Source organism: Equus caballus, chromosome 19 (assembly GCF_041296265.1).
Source record: "Equus caballus isolate H_3958 breed thoroughbred chromosome 19, TB-T2T, whole genome shotgun sequence".
NCBI classification, from domain to species: Eukaryota; Metazoa; Chordata; class Mammalia; order Perissodactyla; family Equidae; genus Equus; species Equus caballus.
The window spans coordinates 34,758,194-34,778,145 of record NC_091702.1 but is presented as its reverse complement, the minus strand read 5'-3'; the positions used below and the strand labels follow the sequence as shown (position 1 = coordinate 34,778,145).

The following is a 19,952-nucleotide window of genomic DNA, read 5'->3' as shown; positions in this document are numbered from 1 at the left end:
CTACATAGAATCCTTCGTCCACAGTGTTCATTTTCTCTACTTATGAATTTATGGCAGATGAGAGTATATTCTCTGGAGCAGACTGCTTGGGTTCAAAGGCTGGTCTCACCACTTGTAAGCTGGGAGATGTAATTCAATTTCTTCATCTGTAAATTGAGGATAGCAGTTTCTAATCCATATAAATGAGCTCATCCACATAGAATACTTGAACAGAACCTGGCCCCTATAAGCTCTCAGTAAATATTTTTCACTCAGTGAGTAAGAGACCACGTTTTCATAGCTCTACATTTAAAAACTCTGTAATATTGCTGGCTTGAAGGGAACTTACACATTGACTAACACAACTTCCCAAGCCCAGGAACGCCCTCTGCAACATTCATGGAAAGATGGATATCTTCAGTCTACTTGGTCAGGAGCTGGCTGCCTCAGGGTCCACCACTGCATTTTTGGATAGCACTAACTTCCACACCATGGTACAAAACGCTTCGGCTTCGGAACCTGGTTTTAGGATCTTCCCAGCATCTCCACCACCACCAACCTGGCGCTAGGCTTATTACAAGAAAACCCATGGAACTTTGATACAAATCTTCCTACATTACCATGTGCTTTAGATAAAGCACTTAAAGTGAAGTGAAGCTCACACAGAGTCAAATGATGAAAGAATATTCTTTTTTAACTGGTTGAATCACGGCAGTCTGGACCATAGATAAACAGGAATGACAAAGCCCCATTAACACTCTTATTTGTAGCAAGAGCATTATCTCTATGGGGTCTTTCTGGCCAAGACTAGGATCTCTAGCTCTTAGCACGTGACTGACCCTTGGAAAAATCTTGGGAAAAGGGAGATTAGCAAGGGCAAATAATGATCAAGAGCTTTCCTGAGCTAAGATATACAAGGGAAATGTTGATGATTATTTCTAAGAAATGCTCAACTGGGACAATTCAGTACATAATGATTATTAAAGGTACAAAAAGTCCACTAAACTTACATATGCTTTTATGTGGTTTTGTTTCATTTCTAAGATTTTCAGCATTTAAAATAAGCCTTTTAATTTTGTTCTCTTCCTTCACAAGTGAACACACAGTCGGACTACTTGAGTCCAGATAGCGTCTGGATGAGGTTAAAAGGTGTGCTGCTTTTCACCTTGTTCTTACTCTCTGAATTGATGACATTTCCACCTTTCCTTTTTCCACTCATTTTCGTAAAACGGGGAAAAATGCAATGAAAAGGCAAATAGCAGCATTTCCTGCTGTACAGCCAAAGGTGGGAATGCGCCCGGAACCATACTGATGGCTGGAAGGCAGCTCCACACACGTGGCAACAGCAATTGTTCAACAGCTTTGAAACATTTCCTAGCTGAGGCACGAAGTCGAAGAGTATACGAAAAGTAGAGTGTGACATGACTGTACAATGCAGAAAAACGGAGGAGGGTCAAAAGGCAAATAGACTCAAGCTGTGTACCATACGAATAGGTGCCACTGGGAGAGGCAAATGTAATTTGCAATTCCACTTTAAATTCACTTTCTAGGGCCAATGGTAATCCTAGTTTCTAACACAAACCAAAGACTTTTTAATCATGAGGTCAACTGAGATTGTATATATGAAAAGTACTTTCTAAACAGTAAAGCATCCATATCAGATTTTATTATTCCCAAATTAAATGAGAGGAAATATATTTTCTCAAGGACAATTAGATCTTTGTGTAACCTTGATTCATCTACCCCAACCTCCAATCTATTCAGTTTCTTCAAGCTCCTTTCTAGCAGATGCCATGTGCGTTTAATCGTGTCTGGGGACTGGATCTTTATCACTCTTTTGCAGGTTTGTGTGTCCATCTTGCTTGATGGGAGGACAACACAACTAGCTCACAGCAGCAGGGAGGGACACTGGCCAGACCAAGGGAAGATGACCAAAACGGAGATGGAAGAGATAACAGTGTAGCTAAACCAACAAGAAACAAGAGTCGAGAAAAAAATAACAACAAATTGTATTTAAAAACAGACTTCTCCAGTTGGCATTTTGAATGAGACAGCTAACAGTTAACTCTAACCCTTTATATTGTGTTTCTTTCACTCCTGGAGTCCTCTTGTGGCTTTAATTCTTGAAACTCAGGCGGCAGCACCAGACATTGAATCCCCAAAGGGAGAGGTATTATTAAACCTTTTGCTGGTCATTTTTTTCTGAATGCAAATGGACAAATTCTTAAGCCCTCTTATTCATTTCATGACGATCATTAGAAGAAAAAAATTAAGCCAAACTTGCATATTGAAAACAAAAACAAAATACACACAAAAAAACCCCTGCAGATAATAAATATCGCTGATTCACTTATTTTAAACAAAGTCCAATTTTATTCACTATTAATATCCTTGCAGTCCATTGTATACCTTCTGCACTGATCCTTGCTTCAGTAGCTGTTTGATACCTGAGGAAAGAATGAACAAATGACTCCATTAATGAAAAGGTGACTTCCCTGGAGTTTAAGGAGCTTGTTTCCTGGGGAGGCTCACAAAAGGCCTTATGACAACCCCGGATGGGAACTGAACAAGTAACTACCAATGTTCTTCATCCACATGGAGACGCCCACACGCGCACATGTACATCCAAGATGATGGCTTGTCTCTTTCTCTCTCTGAGGCACACATACCACACACATCCAACAAAACCTTATCAAACGAGAAATCAGAGAGGCAATCGAAATGGAAAGAAACTCTTCAGCTCTCTTCCCTTCCTCCAGCCTTGTCCTCTTTTCAGTTTTGACCTCTTTCACCATTCTTTCTCTCACTATGTAGGACCCACCAACTGGGCCCTCTTCTCCACAGACTTCACCCCTAAGTCTCGAATCCTTCTAATGTATACCTCATCTTTCCTTTTACAGTTTGGTCCAGCCAGTTTGCTTTAGGTGATTCTGTTTCACACCCACACGACCTATCACTGCCCAGGTTTCAGAGCCCAGTTTACACAGCCTTTTGCAACACAGTGACAGAAGGACTTTTAATACTGCCTTTCCAGAAAGGTGAGTTCATTGCTAGTCTTGTGTTCGCTAGCACTAGTGGTTGATGTCTGCTGTCGCTGGAGGTTTTTGTTGTTGTTGTTTTTTGGTGAGGAGAATTGGCCCTGACCTAACACCTATTGCCAATCTTCCTCTTTTTGCTTGAGAAAGAGTGGCCCTGAGCTACCGTCTGTGCTCATCTTTCTCTATTTTGTATGTGGGATGCTGCCACAGCAAGGCTCAGTGAGTGGTGTAGGTCTGCACCCGGGATCTGAACCCATGAACCCTGGGCTACCAAAGTGGAACATGCCAAACTTAACCACCATACCACCAGGCCAGCCATGTTTTTATTGCCTGTTTGTTCTCTTTCACTATCCTGTTTTCCCACTTATGTTTCACACATTCACACACTCTCTCTTCCTCTCATTATACCCCTCACCTTCTCTTGCTTCCTCTGTTAACTGTTCTTTTGGAAAATCCACATCAAAAGTGATTATCAAAGAGCCTTTGATGTTGTTATTGTCAAAGCTGGGGAGCCCTTCCCCTTTCTTCCATAGCTTGGCTCCTGGTCTGGTGATCTTATCCCGGGAAATATGTACCTAGAAAGCAAAAGAGAATGGACTGGAGTGGGACTGGTGCTCTTGGAGTACCACATGCAGCCTCCAGTAAGCACTGGTGCCCAAAGCTCACGTCCCAACTCAGCAGAGCAGCAAGGATGGGGGGGCAAGGGAACCATCAGTAGGACAGTGAGAACCAAAGAAAGAGAAGGTTTTCAAAATAAAAAGAAAAACTATAGCCACAAACAAGTCAAAAAGTAAGGTTTGTGCCAATGGAGACCGTAAAAACAAGACTGCCAAAGGCTGTGCAATCGACTCTGAGGAGCAGGAAGGTCTGTGGCTCATGGGTACTGCTGGCCGTTCAGCAGTAGAGGGAGAGAGGAGGCAGAACAGAGACGAAGAAAGGAGTCCCCGTGGTTCTCAATGACTGAAGCAGCTGAAATAATCCCAAATCATACACATGAAGGCTTTAAAAGGACCGGAAGCAGGAAAACTGGTTTGTTTACCTTGTGACCATCCAAGTGAGTGATATCCATGTCAAAGCCCACCAGGGACTCGACGAGTGAGACTGTCACGTTCGTGTATAAATCATCCCCCCTCCTTTCAAATATTGGGTGCCTAAAAACAGAACAAGGTAAAAATCCTCAACTTCCATCTTTCTTTGGGAAGAGTTCAGAAAGTTTTTAGAAAAATCTTGGAAAAGGATGAATACCATTCTTTCAGACAATAAGCATTTACTAGATACTCCTGTGTTACAGTATTAATGGAGATTATGAAGTTATGTAAGATTTATCATTGTACTCTTAGGGAGCTTATAATCAGCAGAAGCCAAAGCACATAAGTAAAACTAAAGTAACTAGATTATGGAAAAGACAGAAAGACCTTCTGGCAGTGGGGGCTGAGGGAGATGGGCATCAAGAAGGGATCTGGGGAGGTTTCCAGAGCAGCTCTAGAGATGCAGATGAGATGGGTGCAGGGGAGGATGGGGAGAGGTCGAGAGGAAATTCTGGCAAAGACAAGGACTTGAGAAGGTATCAGGTTTATTCAGGGAAGAACACATGTTCAGTTTCTCTGGCAAGTGATGAGAAAGACAAGGTTGGTAAGGAAAGCTGAGGAAAAGATCTTTGAGATTAAAGAGTGAGAGAAAAGTCCTAGACAGTGGGGCCCATGTCTCCATATTTAGGTGGGACCCTTGTTTCAATGAATCTTTAGAAGCAGAGGTATCGCTGCTTTCCAAAGTGGTAACAAGAGAGAAATACAAAGAAGAAAGCCTGAGTCCCAGGCAAAATTCTTGTCTAAGCGGCACTTCTTGCTGAAGAGAAGCTAACAAAAGAAGAGCTCTCTCTGCACAGAAGCTGCATATTATGTAATAGAAGGTCCTTTCTATGGAAAAGTCTCCCATTCTGATATGGTACCATACTTCCTCAGTTAAATCCCCTATCTCTTTGATTCCCTATTCTTGTTTCCCTCTCCTTTACAACTCTTTACTTGTCTTACCAATTCTTTCCTTTCAACATCCTTTGGGTCTGTGGGCCCTGAGTAAAAAAGTAACTGGGCTCAACCCCGGGCCCCAGGGCAAAATCTTCAGTCACAAATAATCATTTACAGTATTAAGGGGATGAAACAGAAGAAAAAGTCTGGAAATGCCCTGGTGGCTACCCAAAATCTGACTCATCTGAAAAGCAGGGGCTAAAGAGACGGCCTCTAACATGAACTCACTTACTTGACAACTTTGATTCGGAACCGTAAGTCTCCTGGTTCCCCATCCACGTGAGGCTCCCCTGCTCGGAAGAGACCAGACTGTAAGTCACACAAGTGGAACGCTGCAGCAAATCTGTTCAGCAGTTGAGAGAATTTTTTAAAGCCACTCCCTCAGGCGCTGACTATCAAGTCTATTTGTGAGGGCAGTGTTTCTACCCGGTTATATGAAGTTTCAGATTGTTAGTGAAGATTACCTGTGCCTTAGGCACAGCAATAAATAACGTGACCTATTTCCCAAACAAAGAATGATTCACTGATTTCCTGAACTTTTTTTCTTTTAGAGTTTTAAATTTAACCCCAAAGGTAAGGTCTGAAGGCATGTTATTAATGCCAACTAGAAGTACATATCTTCTTTGATTGCTGAGTTAAAATTAATCCATTAAAGTCCAAACACTATAAATTTTGATGTAACTTAGGGTACTTGATAGTAACTTTTGGCTATGATATTCAAAGGATAAACAATAACGTTATTGCTTAAGGTGACCAACCATGATGGTCATAAAAGGCTTTTTGTACCCTAAAACTTACTGAAGAGTGTTGGAAATGATATATGCATTTACTGTGTGGCCAGGAAGATATGGAGTGAGGTAGGGGTGGGAGGTATTCACAAGCAAGCAGAGAGCCGAAAGTTATGACAATAAAACATCAATATCAACATTTCACCTTCTCCAATAAAGGGGTACTCCATGCCATCTCTCACCCCGGGTTCTATTTCTACCTCCAGGGTTCGTTCTTCATTCACTAGTCTGAGACAAAGAGAATTCAAAAAGAAAAAAAATGAAAAAACAAACCACATCCCAGGTACAGACAATTAAAGGTTTATCTGTTCTATCAGAGCTTTTTCTTGGAAGACTATCCTGTAGCTTTAGTTGACACACAGCCATCTGATATCCATTTACGTCTTCTACATGTGAAAAGCCAGGGCAAAGCTACTATGTATTATGTAATCATGCAAGTGCTGCCTCCAAAAGGGCCTGCAGTAGATGATTACTCTGAACTGAGTGATCACTAACAGAGAAAACTACTCACATGCACATAAATCTGCACCTGGAAGGACAAGGTCATGTTTATCAGGAATCCAGCAGGAGAGTTTATCCTATCTGATTTTTTCCTGATCCCACAAATAACTGATCCAGTTTTAATATATATAATTTAAGCTTCAATTAAATAGTTGCTTTTATAAAATAATCAGTAAATAGGACTTCTCTAACCTGAAATATTAGCTGGACATAAGACTGTTCTAATATTGCAAGTAGGAAAAATAAACATCAACATTTTTTAAGTATATTCAGAAATAAAGGGCACTGCTTACTAGTTCAGAAACATAAAAGGAGATAGAAGAAATACTTTTGGAAAAACAAACACGTACATTTCTTTGCTCTATCCTCTCGTAGAATATGAGACAGAGAGAGAAGGGTGGGGCAAGGGAGGGAAAACAAATCTAGATATGGACCATTAGCACTTTATTAGACTGATGAGATGGTTCAACCGTCTCTTGGTAGAACAAAGGTGCTTTCACTCACTTGACATTGGGGCACTCATCGCAGACCACCTCCTGGGTCATTTGGAAGCGCCCTGGGCCCAGCTGGGTGGTCCGCATCTCTTGCCGACAGTTGCATTTTCGTTTGCCAGGAGCCTGCCTCGCCACAGGCTTGTTTCTAACGACCTGAGAAGTACACAAACAATGTCAGCTTCTCTCTCATGTAAAACAGCTTTTGATTTCCTCAAGTGATTAGGGCTCTGCACACACACATACCAGAGCTGGAACTTCCCCTGCTCTGGCCAGCTACCCCTCAGGGAGACTTAAAGCTGACAGAAGTCTCTGAGGAGTTACACATCAGCCCCCAAACAAGAACGAAGCAAATGGATATTTAAATGACTCAAATTCTAAAGCTGGAGAAGAGAGAGGGGAGTAATAAAGAAGAGAACAGAAAAATAATGTGTATGATATCAGCATTTCTAAGCCACAACTAAATACTACCAAGTTAAAGTAGTTCACAGAATTACCATCTTTCAAGAAACCTGAGCCGTGTCAAAAATAACCCCTGAAGAACAACCACGGCCTTCAAAGGCTGGTATGTGGCTGTCAGCATAGGCTTAGTGATAACTAACCAAATGAAAACACCTCCTTGTTTCAGGCACCTCAGTCTAGGACTGTTTTCCAGCGCAATCTCTATTCAGATACTCTAACATGTAAGAAGAGACACATTGATCACCTCTTTGTGGCTGACTGCAATCAAACATTCTGGTCCCTCTAAGTATGTGGAAATTAATACATATGCAGAAATGCATTCCTGGTTTTGCCTGTTTAATTAGTCAAACACCTAATCACAATGCATGTGCTCATGCAGCAGGAAGACACAAATGCTGGGACAGAAATCCCTCGAAGCAGACCAACACAGGCAAGCCCAGGTCAACAGAATAGATAACAACAAAAACAGGAATTAGAGCAAACACTTTATAGCACTTACTATGTGCCAAGCAACACTCTCAACACTTTTACATATATGAACTCATTTAATCCTCACCACAACCTTATGAGGTGGGTACTGTTCTTATCTCCATTTTACAGAGGAGGTAACGAAAGCACAGAAAGGTTCAGCAACACGCCCAGGGCCACATAACTAACACACGGCAGAACCAAGATGCCAAGCCAGGCCATTTAGCTCCAAAGTCCACGCTTTTAACCACTACGCTTTCTCAAGGAAATTTTTCTTAAAAAAAGAATTTACCATGGGGCCATTTAAAGAGCAAGGACACTTACATCCTGTACAAATAATTGGATTTAAAAAGAGTTTGTTTAGGAACACACTAACTGCAAAAAGTGATGTCTCCTGTGCACAAGCGACAAGTACAGACAAGGGCTCTGGAGGGGAACACAGGCTCACCTCTTCTCTCCCACCTGAACAACCCATCCTGTTCTTGAAGGAGAGATGGCCCAAACATTTTAATGCCCTTTTCTCCCATTCTTCAGACTGAACAACTGTATTACAAGCTAGTTGCATCTTCTATAATTGTCTAGTCCTCTTCTTTCAACTATTCAGAGCAAAAGCCAGAACTAAGAAGAAAATGCTTGGGGGCTGGCCCCGTGGCCAAGTGGTTAAGTTCGCGCACTCCGCTGAGGCGGCCCAGTGTTTCGATGGTTCGAATCCTGGGCGCGGACATGGCACTGCTCATCAAACCACGCTGAGGCAGCGTCCCACATGCCACAACTAGAAGGACCCACAACGAAGAATATACAACTATGTACTGGGGGGCTTTGGGGAGAAAAAGGAAAAATAAAATCTTTAAAAAAAAAAAAAAAGAAGAAAATGCTTGTTGTCAAGAAGGCACATATGCAAAGGCTACTGGCTATCTCCTCTAAAATCGTGGAAAAACTATAAGAAAACATGGATTCCAGGAAATAACAATAACAGAATTTGTGAGCAAACTCCAGAGACAGAAGGCTGTTTTGACCTGGCGTGTGTACAGGGTGGTGGCTACAACCAGGGGCAGCAGCAGCTAGTGGGGGCAGTGAGAAGATGTTAGAAAAAAGCATTTGAAGTTCTGCTCCTGCCTCTCTCCTGAACTGTCTCTGGAGAAGCACTGTCTGGTCCCTCTCCATAGAAACAAAAGACCTCAGACACCAAACAAAAACAAAAAAACTCCAAGAAAACAAACAAAACACAGTTAAAACTACTGGGCAACAGCTCACGCTAATATACCCTACCAAGGAAAGAGAGTTGCCAATATCCATAGGGGAAATATGTGCTCAAAGGCCAAAATAGCTGGAAACCTGAGGAGTCCAACTATCCATAGTCCCTGAAGACAACCAACTGGATAACACATGTATTTTAAGGAAGTACATTAGAGAAGACAGGCTAAGAAATTAAAGGCACAGTAACACTTAAGGAGATAAGGGAAAACATTAACAAAATGAAACAGTATAAGAAATAATATAAGAATAAGTAGAAATATCATGGATAAAAATATGAGTTGAAATAAAGACACAGCTGATGGGATATTACTCAAATGGATATAGCTGAAGACTGACGTAGAGACCAGAGTGAGGCACTCTCCTAGAAGGAAGCAGGGAAGGATAAAAAAGTAGAATATTTTTTTTAAAAACTTAAAAGAAAGTTAAGAGCAGACAGAAGTAGAAGGGCCAATGAAAAGGATTAAATATTTGAAAAAATAATGAAAGTTATTTTTCCAGCTTTAAAAATAGATGAATAACCTCAAATTAAAAGATCTCAAAGTTTTAGTAGGAAATATAAGTGAACTGCCTTCTGATTTTAGGGCAGGGAAGAATTTCTTAAGCAAGACATAAAAACCAACCATAAAAGAAAAGACTGACAAACTCGACCACATTAAAATTAATTATTTCTGTTCATTTAAATAAATCTTCAATATAATGAAGAGACAAGTTACAAACTGATAGGATATATTTGTATCACATACAGCCAACAAAGCATTAGTAGTACGAATAAACTTTTCTTAGAAATCAATAAGAAAAGGACAAAATTAAATGAGCAAAAGACATGAATGGACATTTCATAAGAGAGGAAACAAACAAGGCCAATAAACATATGAAGATGCTTATTCTAACTATTAATCAAAAAAGTGTAAACCAAGACCACAATGAGATATTTTATACCCATTTGATGGGCAAGAATTGAGAAGATTAATAATTCAAAATATTAGCCATGTGGCAGATTTATAGGATCTCTTATAAATTGCTGGTGAAAGTGTTGGTATCAATCAATTGAGAAAACAATATGGTATCATCTTGTACAAATGAACATTGGTTCATATTACCCAGCAATTCCACTCTCACATATATCCACCCAAGAGATTCTTGCTCATGTGTACCTGGATGTGCATACAAGAATGTTCATAAAAGCACTTTTTGGAATTCAAAAAATTGGAAATATCCTACCTTCCTATTGATACTATATGGTCACAGTAAAATTCTATTCAGCAGAGTTATTGCTATAAGTAACAACATGGATCAATCTTGGTAACATAGTAGTGAGTGAAAAAAGCCAATCCCAGAAGATAATGTATGGTATGACACCATTTTTACAAAGTCAAAAACAATGAAAATAAACAGTACATTACTTAGGTATTCATATATATGTAATACAACAAACAAGAGTGGCAAAGGAACAATAAAGAGAAAACTCAGGACAGTAGTTCCCTCTGGAGGGAGGCAGAGGATGGAATAGGGAAGTAGCACGCAGGGAGATGTAAGTCATGGTGTTGTTTTATTTAGTTCTTGGGCTGGGTGGTGAGTTCATGAAACAATAACAGTGTATCATGAACCAAGGATTATGATTAATTCAATTCTATACATCTGGTCACTCTCTCTGCCCCCTAAAAGACAGAGAAGATACCCAGAAACCTCTTGGTTTTAGTCAAAAGAACAAGTTCTGGGAGTCAATATGAATAGCTGTGTTGTTTGAACTTACTTCCACAAAATTTCCTGCATACACTTCTTCCAAAGTGACTTCTAGATCTACAATAATATCACTTCCTCTTGGAATATTTCTGTCTTGCTGACGAGGGGTTCCTCCAAACATGAAACCAAAATCTCCAAAGAAGCTGTAGATAAGTGTATAATCATCAGGAAAAGAAATCAGAGTTCATGTCTTGCAATTATTTAGTATTCTTCACATTGATAAAATATTGTACCCTACCAACGTGTTGTGCAAAACTGAAAGACCTTTTGAATACATGGGAGCCATACATCATACACAATTTTTAATTTATACAATATCAACTATATTGTTGCCCCACCACAAAAATTTACTTTTTAATACAGTGTTGTCTAGATACAGTACAGTGCATATATGCAGTTTGCCAATGAATTCAAAGTTGGGCTTAATCAATGAAATAATCAGTTTCAATATCGAGGAGTATCAGAATATTATGGACTACCGAGAAAGGGGATAGTATATAAAACCCATGTAATGCTAAACCTAATGGTAATTTTGAACATTTGTCATGTTCACTTTATATGCTTTTTAGAAACTAACTTTGGTGAAAGAAGCTATTGCCCTGTACAAAAATCTTCGGTACATAATTAAACTAACAAAGCATCAGTCTTAGCAAAACTCTAGACCTTAAGGAAAAGGAAGTTCTGGTCTCTACAAGATCAAAATTAATTTTTCTAAGTAACAGAAGCATCACTTTGAGATTAATACAGTGACCTTCGAATGTGCAGGTGTTCCAACCTTAATGTTAATTTTTGGTATTATTAAGGACCCTCAGATCTTAGCACAGTAATGATGGCAACTATATAACTCCCTCCCCTGCACCAGCCAACCAATCTTAGTGAATGGATTCCCTAAATCTTAAATAAAAACAGTGACGGAAGTTTTTGGGGGGGAGGGGCACTTTCTGGCATCCCTCAGGATAACTTCCAGCACCCAAGGGGAACAGGACACTTCCCCAGTGGGCCAAAACAGTCAAACCAATCCTGAGGAAGAGAAGGATTTCCTAATCATATTACTCACACATCTCCACAAGTCCCGAAAATCTACTATCACCTCCACACACTATGTGAGCAGAGCTATTGCATGCAATGGGGATTCTTACTTCTTTTAGGGGAAGGGTTTACAAAACTCTTTGGGATCTGAAGAAAGGAATGAACCCTCTCCCCACAGAAATGCACACTCAAACATCTTTTGTTTATAACTTGACTTGAAACTCCAGATTAAGATCTCCTAGTACACAGCATCATTGGGGCATATGGAAATTCAAATGCTCAATAAAGAGGGGTTCAAAGAGTTGGAAGGAAAGGTGTTTATTATTCCAGCCACTCAGCACTCCCAGAAAGCTGTGCACAGCAGTAGATAAAGTGCCTCTACCCTAATTCCTCCCACCAATGCTGATGATCACAATCGTCCCTCTCCTGTTAAGAGCGTGAAAGAGAAGCAGCTCTGGGTTTGGGAATACGAATTTCTCTTTCTCTCTGCTTACAAGAATAACTTTGCTCTTTAAATAGTTTGCAGATTCTAAGACAGCAAGGAGGCGAGGATGAGCTGATTTCCAACATACATCCCCCAAACACTGTGAGGGTTGATCTGACTGACATGGTTGGCCACATGGACGGCCCTTCCAGTGCTACCTATCTCTTCTGGATCTTTGTGAAAAGAGAAGAGGACATTCCCACAGTGAGGATGATGATGGGCCTTTAGGTCAAGGATCAGTTGAGCTGCACTCTTCAACATAAGCTTCTGAACAAGGGAGCAAGGACAATTCTTTAATGATCACTAAGTGATCCACTCTCAGACACTAATGCTTTGCACACAGGTAAATTACTCACTGTGAGAAAATGTCTCCATGGGAGCTCTGATGACCATCTTTTAATCCCTCTTCACCGTAAGTATCATATTGTTTCCGTTTCTCACTATCTGACAGAACCTGGAGATGAAGGCCAATGGAGGAAAAGATCACGTGTAGGTCACATTCAGTTAAGGTGTGTTCATATTTATTTATTTTTTAACTCTGATACTGTGCTTAAAATTTTAGCGGAATGTAGTTTTCATTATGTATGGTATTAAGGCATATTTATAAAGTCCTTTTCTTTAACAGACTAAATTCTTTGATGTATTATTCATTTCATAACTTCCACATTGCTCAACTCGTTTTTAATTTAAATTTATCAAAACTCAGCTAGTCACATAAAAATCATATCAGAAATTAGCAATGTGGCCATGAAAGTGAGGGCAGTAACAGGAAAGAGGCGAGAAGAATATCTCAGGTTTACTTCCCATGCAATTTGACTCCAGTGCTTATGCTGTTAACCACTATGCTATATTTTCTCTAAACTATAAACCAGGATAAGACGAGGATAGATAGAAGCAGTAAATTAGGATACACTTAAAATTTGTTCAGCCCTACATTTCCATACCATACACCCCCTCACACACACATTAGTAGATTGGCAAGTCAAAGAAATCAAATGATAGGCCTATACTGCTAGATTTTCATATTCCCTTTTTCATTCATTGGTTTACGTAGCAATCCATTTGTGGAAGAATGCTGTCTGTCATATACACGTTTAAGTTCATACCACCTAAGTTTGAATCACAGAGAGTAACAAGGGATGCTGTTCTGTGAAGGTTGCTCAAGGTCAATTTCACAGCTTGAAAAGACTTTTTGAAGTTTTAATGGTTTAAGAAAACTATAGTCACAGTCATAGGTATATGTTTTCTCATTAGGTCCACTCCATATACAATACCAATGAATGTAAACCAAGCTAAGCTTCCATATTCTTCAAAATTTGCCTTCAAAAAAACAGAGGGGCTGGCCCGTGGCTGAGTGGTTAAGTTCACGTGCTCCGCTTCAGCAGCCCAGGGTTTCGCCAGTTCAATCCTGGGCGCAGACATGGCACCGCTCATCAGGCCATGTTGAGGTGGCATCCCACATGCCACAACTAGAAGGACCCACAACTACAACATACAACTATGTACTAGGGGGATTTGGGGAGAAAAAAACAGCAAAAAAAAAAAAAAAAAGAAGATTGACAACAGTTGTTAGCTCAGGTGCCAATCTTTAAAAAAAAAAAAAGAGCTTCCTGTCTATTTAGAGCAATCTGAAGTATATGCATACATACAACTTTAAAAACTAAATAACTTTATACCCTCTCTTTGATATTTTTAAACTCCTATTTAGACAGCAGACTGAAAGAGAAAGTTATTTCAAACCCATACTTGTGTTGGCTCAGGCAAAGAGGTTGGAAGTAGATGGGGCTGTAGACTCAGTAAAAGAAAGGGAAGCTCTGATTGGCATATGTAAATAGGACACACTTTCGGCTCAGGGCCTGAATAACGTGTAAGAAGCCACAGCAAAAAATGTATTAACATTTAAGGCATATTTAGAAGAATACTAAGAAATTGTGTGCAGAAAAGAGTGAGCACTCTTAAAAGCAGACAATGAGTTAGTCCAGAAGTTACCAGAGTACTTGACTAAAGCCACTGTGATAGACCAGGTGAGAGAAAAAAATGTTTTCGTAAACATTTGAAAAAAATAACTACTTCGGGGAAACAGAAGTGGGCAGAGTTAACTTAAAAAGAAAACCAAAACGGGGCTGGCCCTGTGGCCTAGTGGTTAAGTTTGGCATGCTCCGCTTCACCGGCCTGGGTTCAGTTCCTGGAGGCAGATCTATACCACTTGTTGGTGGCCAGGGTGTAGTGGCAACCCACAGACAAAATAGAGGAAGACTGGCACACGTTAGCTCAGGGCAAATCTTCCTCAAGCAAAAAGAAGATTGGCAACAGATGTTAGCTCAGGACGAATCTTCCTCAGCAAAAAACCCCCAAAAAAACCAAAAAACAAATAACTCCTCACTATGCAATCTGGATTTCCAATATTTTCACTTTCAAGCCTACTTCTGTGGTCTTGTTTTGGCAAAGAAATGAATCCTGCATTTGGGTCTATAAGAAATACCATTTCAGAACTCCCTAACAAAGACTACTTTTAAGTCAGCTTCTTTTTGGATATCAGAGGCTTCTGTAATAACTCCCCAAAAACTACCCTTGAAGTTATTTATTATCATTCACTTCCTCCTTACTTTTATTCTGTCTAAACAATGCAATTTTATTTCATGGTCTTGGAAACGATTTTATTTTCAAAAAAGGTTCTTAGTTGATTGGCCAACCAACCCAGAGTCTCAACTAATTAAAATGCCAACAGTAATCCCAGCTCAGTAGAGAAGACAGATTTGTATTCACAAAAGACTCTTCAACTTTAATGGGATTCTGATTTGTGAACACTAATTTATCTAAGGACCAAACGCAATAAAGTGAGTGATACAAAGAAATAAGAAAATTTGAACTAGATTTGAACTAGTGACTAGAAACGTTCTTAGAGTTAAATAAAATGCAATCTCATGAATGATCTCTGCATAGCCAGCCTAGGTCACGGCTAAAGAACATGGCAGATTCTGTAAAGAGCATGGCAAATTCTTAGCAACAATTTTCCTAGAAAATATTTTTGAGTACTGGGTTCCCACCAAACAATAGGAATATTCATGGGAAATACAGTGCAAAATATGAAATCCATATTATCAACAAGAAACAAAATGGTACATATAATTTAAGAGGGTCTACCAACCCTCTCAAGTTTGTTTGTGGGCCTCCTGTTAGGAATTCCAGCCCTACAGGGTCCCTGACGGTGTCAAGAGAAGAAAGGGGGACTCCATTAGTTTTAAGTTTCACCTGTATAAGTCACTGCTTTAGCTCACTCTCTTCTTTAATCTAGGAGGCCTTGGCATCCTTTCCTTTCGGGTTTTTTTCCACTACTAAAATATTTTTCAGATTTGTTTCCAGCCTTCCCACTCTACAAGGATTTAACTTGAATTCAGAAGTTTTGGCTCCATGACTTTTGGAGTTAAATTATTTTTTTCTGTGACCTTTTAGAAAATGGGAATAAATGGTGACTAGAATTGGTAACACTGTATTGTATTACTGAAATTTACTAAGAAAGCAGAATTTAAATGTTCTCACCAAAGAAAGAATAAGTATGTGAGGGGATGGATGTGTTAGTTAACTAGATGGGCAGAATCCTTTCATAATGTATACGTATACCAAATCATCATGATGTACACTTTAAATATCTTACAATTTTATTTGTCAATTATGCCTCAATAAAGCTGAAAAAAAAGTTAAACTAGAGATCTCTTATTCTATTTCTAAGAAAGATGAATTGCAACACATACAAAAGAGCCAACTCCTAAATTAATAGATATGAAAGATTATCAATAGCTTATTTATGGAATTTTTTCACCATAGTGTTGAAAGGTTCTGTGTATAACAGTTTTTCAAAAAGTAAATAGTTCATTAAGCATTCAAAAAATATTCCTTAGTTACCAAAATTTTACAATCAGGAGAACTGACATAGAAATCTGGATTTCCACTACTCTTGAAAAATTAAATGACTGGCAACACAGTGTTTGCATTTGTATATGGAAAAATTGGCTAGGGTCAAGCAAGAAATGGGGCAAAGGCTTCAGTTTATCAAAGTTCTCGTCAATTCCTATCAATTTCCAATATGGAGGTAAGAATATCCACTATCATGTTTTATCTTACACTTGCCCTGCATGTTATTTGTCTGGTCCTATGGGCATGAGGGTTTGCAATCCTCATTTAGATTTTGTTTCTATTTCTAGCTCCAGCTCCCAAACTGATTGATTGATGATCAATTGCTTATTAATCTATCAATCTTTCTTTCTCTCACTCATATTTTTCAACATTATTCTCAATAAAACAAATACTAATATGAAAAATGCAGGAAATGGCATCTAACATTACTGTACAATAGAGCATCAAGCACTACTTTTACTTTTATCTATTGTCTATATTTAAAAAGAAGTGACCTGAAAGAAGGGAGTGTTACTCTGAGTTACATGGTCTCTTCTGTATCTCTAGGTTTTGTGCATACTTGATCCTTTTTCCTGACTCACCTCATAAGCAGCACCCAGATCCTGGAATTTCTCCTGTGCTCGTGGATCATCAGGGTTCCGGTCAGGATGCAACTGCAGGGCAAGTTTCCTGTAGGCCTTTTTAATATCTTTTATAGAGGCACTGCGAGGCACCCCCAAGATCTTATAGAAATCTCGCCTGGGGTGGGGAGAGGAAGAGGATACTTCATTAAAGAGTTACAAATTACATCTTTAAAGCGAAATTTTTTCCTTTACATTTAGGTTTGCATCTGAGCAAAGATGTAGGAAAATGAAGGTAACAGGTGACATATACACATAAAAAAGAATGATTAAAAAGAGAACATACCAGAACTTGCAATGAGTCTTATACATTGAAGAAATCACAATGAGAGGCTATGTACTTTTTGAACAATGTTAGAATTATTCAAAATATCTGTGGAGTTCTTCTCTTAGAACTACCTTCAGTCAAGAAAACCATTTCCCTATTTTATGGCCACATATTATTTTCAACCAATAACTATATAACCAGACTAACTCTCTCTTTTTTCCCCCTATTACTGACTTCAAATGACTTTTGGCTGTTTCCAAAGGTCAAATAACCCCAAAGGATGATTTTCTTTATTCAAAAAGATTATGTCACATAAATGTCGTGACTACCAGTAGCACTGTTGGAATGTTAAAGATAGAGCGACCGAATTAATTTAGATGTTAACATGGAGGTTAACACAAAGTCCAAATAAGAACCTTGAAGAAAGAATTACACCCATTTGGATGCATGAGTTGCAGGGTTTTTTGCTGAAAGAGAGAAAAAATATCAAACTTGCAGTCATTGCTAGTAGTTATAAAAGTTTGGCTAGGTCAGGTCTTAATTACAGACAGCTGCTAAAGCCCATACGCAGGCGCCTATAAGTCTCAGCAGCTGCAAATATGCATATGGCAGGAGTAGGGAGATAAGGTAGAGATCCACTGACCTCCTTGCCAAGGACTATGCTGGAGTCAATTTAATTGTAAAAGGAATCTTTGCAAGAAGGGCCAATGGGAAGAGAGAATAAGACTCCAATAAATTTTCAGGGCAGGGACTGTTTCCAGGCCACAGAAGACACCAACGAATATTCACGGAATGAAATAAATAAATAAGCAGGCTCACAAAAATCTATTCCTTTTGCTAGAGTCACTTTAGCTACCAGAAGCTATTCTGAAAATTCATTCTCTCAACAAAGGGGATGGGAAAGTTATTCACAACGGAGATGCTAACGTAGTAGTGATGGTCATTTTAAAATGCAGTGGGGAAAAACATGCACTGGGTACCAAGTTCCAGGTGATATAAGACAGAACATTAAAAAAATTATTTCATAAGCTCTTAGTCACACTTTAGGAAAATCATTTAGTCATTTCGTGTATAAGTTTCTAAAATTATCACTCAGAAGGGGTTCCATGAGGATTAATTAGGTGCGTTATCCTCCCCCGAAAAATGTGCAAAAACTTGACATCTCTTGCAACAAGAACTAAAATTGAAAGGTTCACTAAAATTTATAACAAAGAGCTAACTGTATAAAGAATGAGGCTTACTTAGAACATGCTTAATCAAGAAATGGTTAAGAAACAGCTCAGAAAGATGCAAGGAAAAGATGGCTAGCACAGCTCAGTGTCAACATTACAGTGTCCAAGAGACTCCTTTATGAATGACTGAAATTTAAAGCTACAGTATTAACACTATTTATACAGACATTTTGTTTAAACACCTTAGAGTACTTGTTGCTTTAAATGCAAAAGGTACTAACAAAAACATACTAAGATAAACAAAGTATTACCTAGGAGAAGTTAAATTTTTTTTTAGAAATGTAAGATGTTTCACAGAAAAAAATTACAAAGTTTAAGCATATATGAACAGGGAAAAAACTTTTAAGAGAATAACAAACAGAAATTTTAAAGCTCTGCTAGGTAGTATCTTCTCCATTTAGAACAACCTATACATTATTAGAAGCTAAGACCCTACCTGCTCACATTCTAAAATATGAGCCTTGCATATCATATCCTGTGGTCACCAGGCTTATAGGATCATGGATCTTAAAGGCTGGAAAGATCCTCAAGAGTTCAGGTGGTCCTACTCCCTTCATACAGGTGGCGCATTATTATCCTCATGTTACACATGAAAATTTAGGTGGTTCCCTCAAGGTCATGTAATTCATAAATGGGGTGGGAGTGTGGGGGCTACAATCCCAGTCTACTATCTGTTGATGAAATGCTCTTCCCATTCACAATATCATTCAGCTTCCCAAGAACGTATCATGGAGAGAGACTGGGAGGCACGATGAAGTTTAGGCTCATTATCTTAAGAAGCTGGGAAGTACAAGGGCTCTCCAAAGTGCCTGCCTTGCTCCCTCAATGCAATTTCCTTCAGTTCCAGGATGGCTTCCCTACCTATTCTCCCCTTGCTTAATCGCCCTGGCATCATAACCCACCCACTTTAATGTCAGCCCCTCAACGGCTCTTTGCAGGATCAACATTGTATCGTCCTCTTCTCCAGCTCAGCACACCCCCTCCCCACCCAACACACACACGTTGTGTTTGGCACTGCATCTAACTCCCACTCCTCTGGGCAAATCCAGCTCTTTAGGGCCTCTGGAGCTAAGCTCCTCTCACTCGTGTCACCCACTGCTCTCCTCTCCATCCCACTAGCTTGGCCCACATTACCCATTCCTATTCCCCACTGCCTTACCACAGCAATGCCCCTCCTTTCTCCAGCCTCCTCCCCAGCCAAGCCTGACTCACGGGCCCCTTGCCCACAGGTGCCAGTTCCTCACCCGGCGATCACAGCCCCGATCAGGTACAGCAGCAACAGGCAGAAGGTGCCCAGGTTCTGCGGGGCCATGATTTCTCTGTGCCGGCCCCTGTGCCGGCCCCTGTCCCTCGCACTCCTCACAGCCTCCTCCGCCGCCGCGTCGCCTCGCCAGCCCACCCCGTCCTGAGAAACCGCCTCACACCGAGGTCTCCTACTAGGTCCGGAGCGACATCTAGCTTGCCCTCTCCTCTGCCTGTCCACTTCCCGGGAGTCCCCAGTCCCGGCGAGAGAAGCCCCCCGCAGGCGAGAGCCAATCGCTGCTCAGGACATCACACGAGGCCGGCGCCTCGCGGCCAATCAGCGCAGTACACTTCACCTCCGAGGCGGCGCGGGCGGCCAGTTAGGCTTCGGAACTGCAGCCGCACCTCCCA

At 40.1% G+C, this 19,952-nt stretch overlaps 1 protein-coding gene across 1 annotated transcript; it reads right to left on the bottom strand.

Annotated features, from left to right (window-relative positions):
- Window positions 1–1,964: 1,964 nt before the first annotated feature.
- On the bottom strand, window positions 1,965–19,951 carry DNAJB11 (DnaJ heat shock protein family (Hsp40) member B11). The gene is made up of 10 exons (XM_001499236.5): window positions 19,544–19,951; window positions 16,761–16,917; window positions 12,621–12,718; window positions 10,762–10,894; window positions 6,835–6,977; window positions 5,975–6,057; window positions 5,274–5,331; window positions 4,057–4,168; window positions 3,433–3,592; window positions 1,965–2,426 (listed from the first exon to the last, which is right to left on the bottom strand). The coding sequence occupies exons 1-10, from the start codon at window positions 19,609–19,611 to the stop codon at window positions 2,362–2,364; spliced, it is 1,077 nt and encodes a 358-aa protein (XP_001499286.1). The 5' UTR covers window positions 19,612–19,951; the 3' UTR covers window positions 1,965–2,361.
- Window position 19,952: the final 1 nt, after the last annotated feature.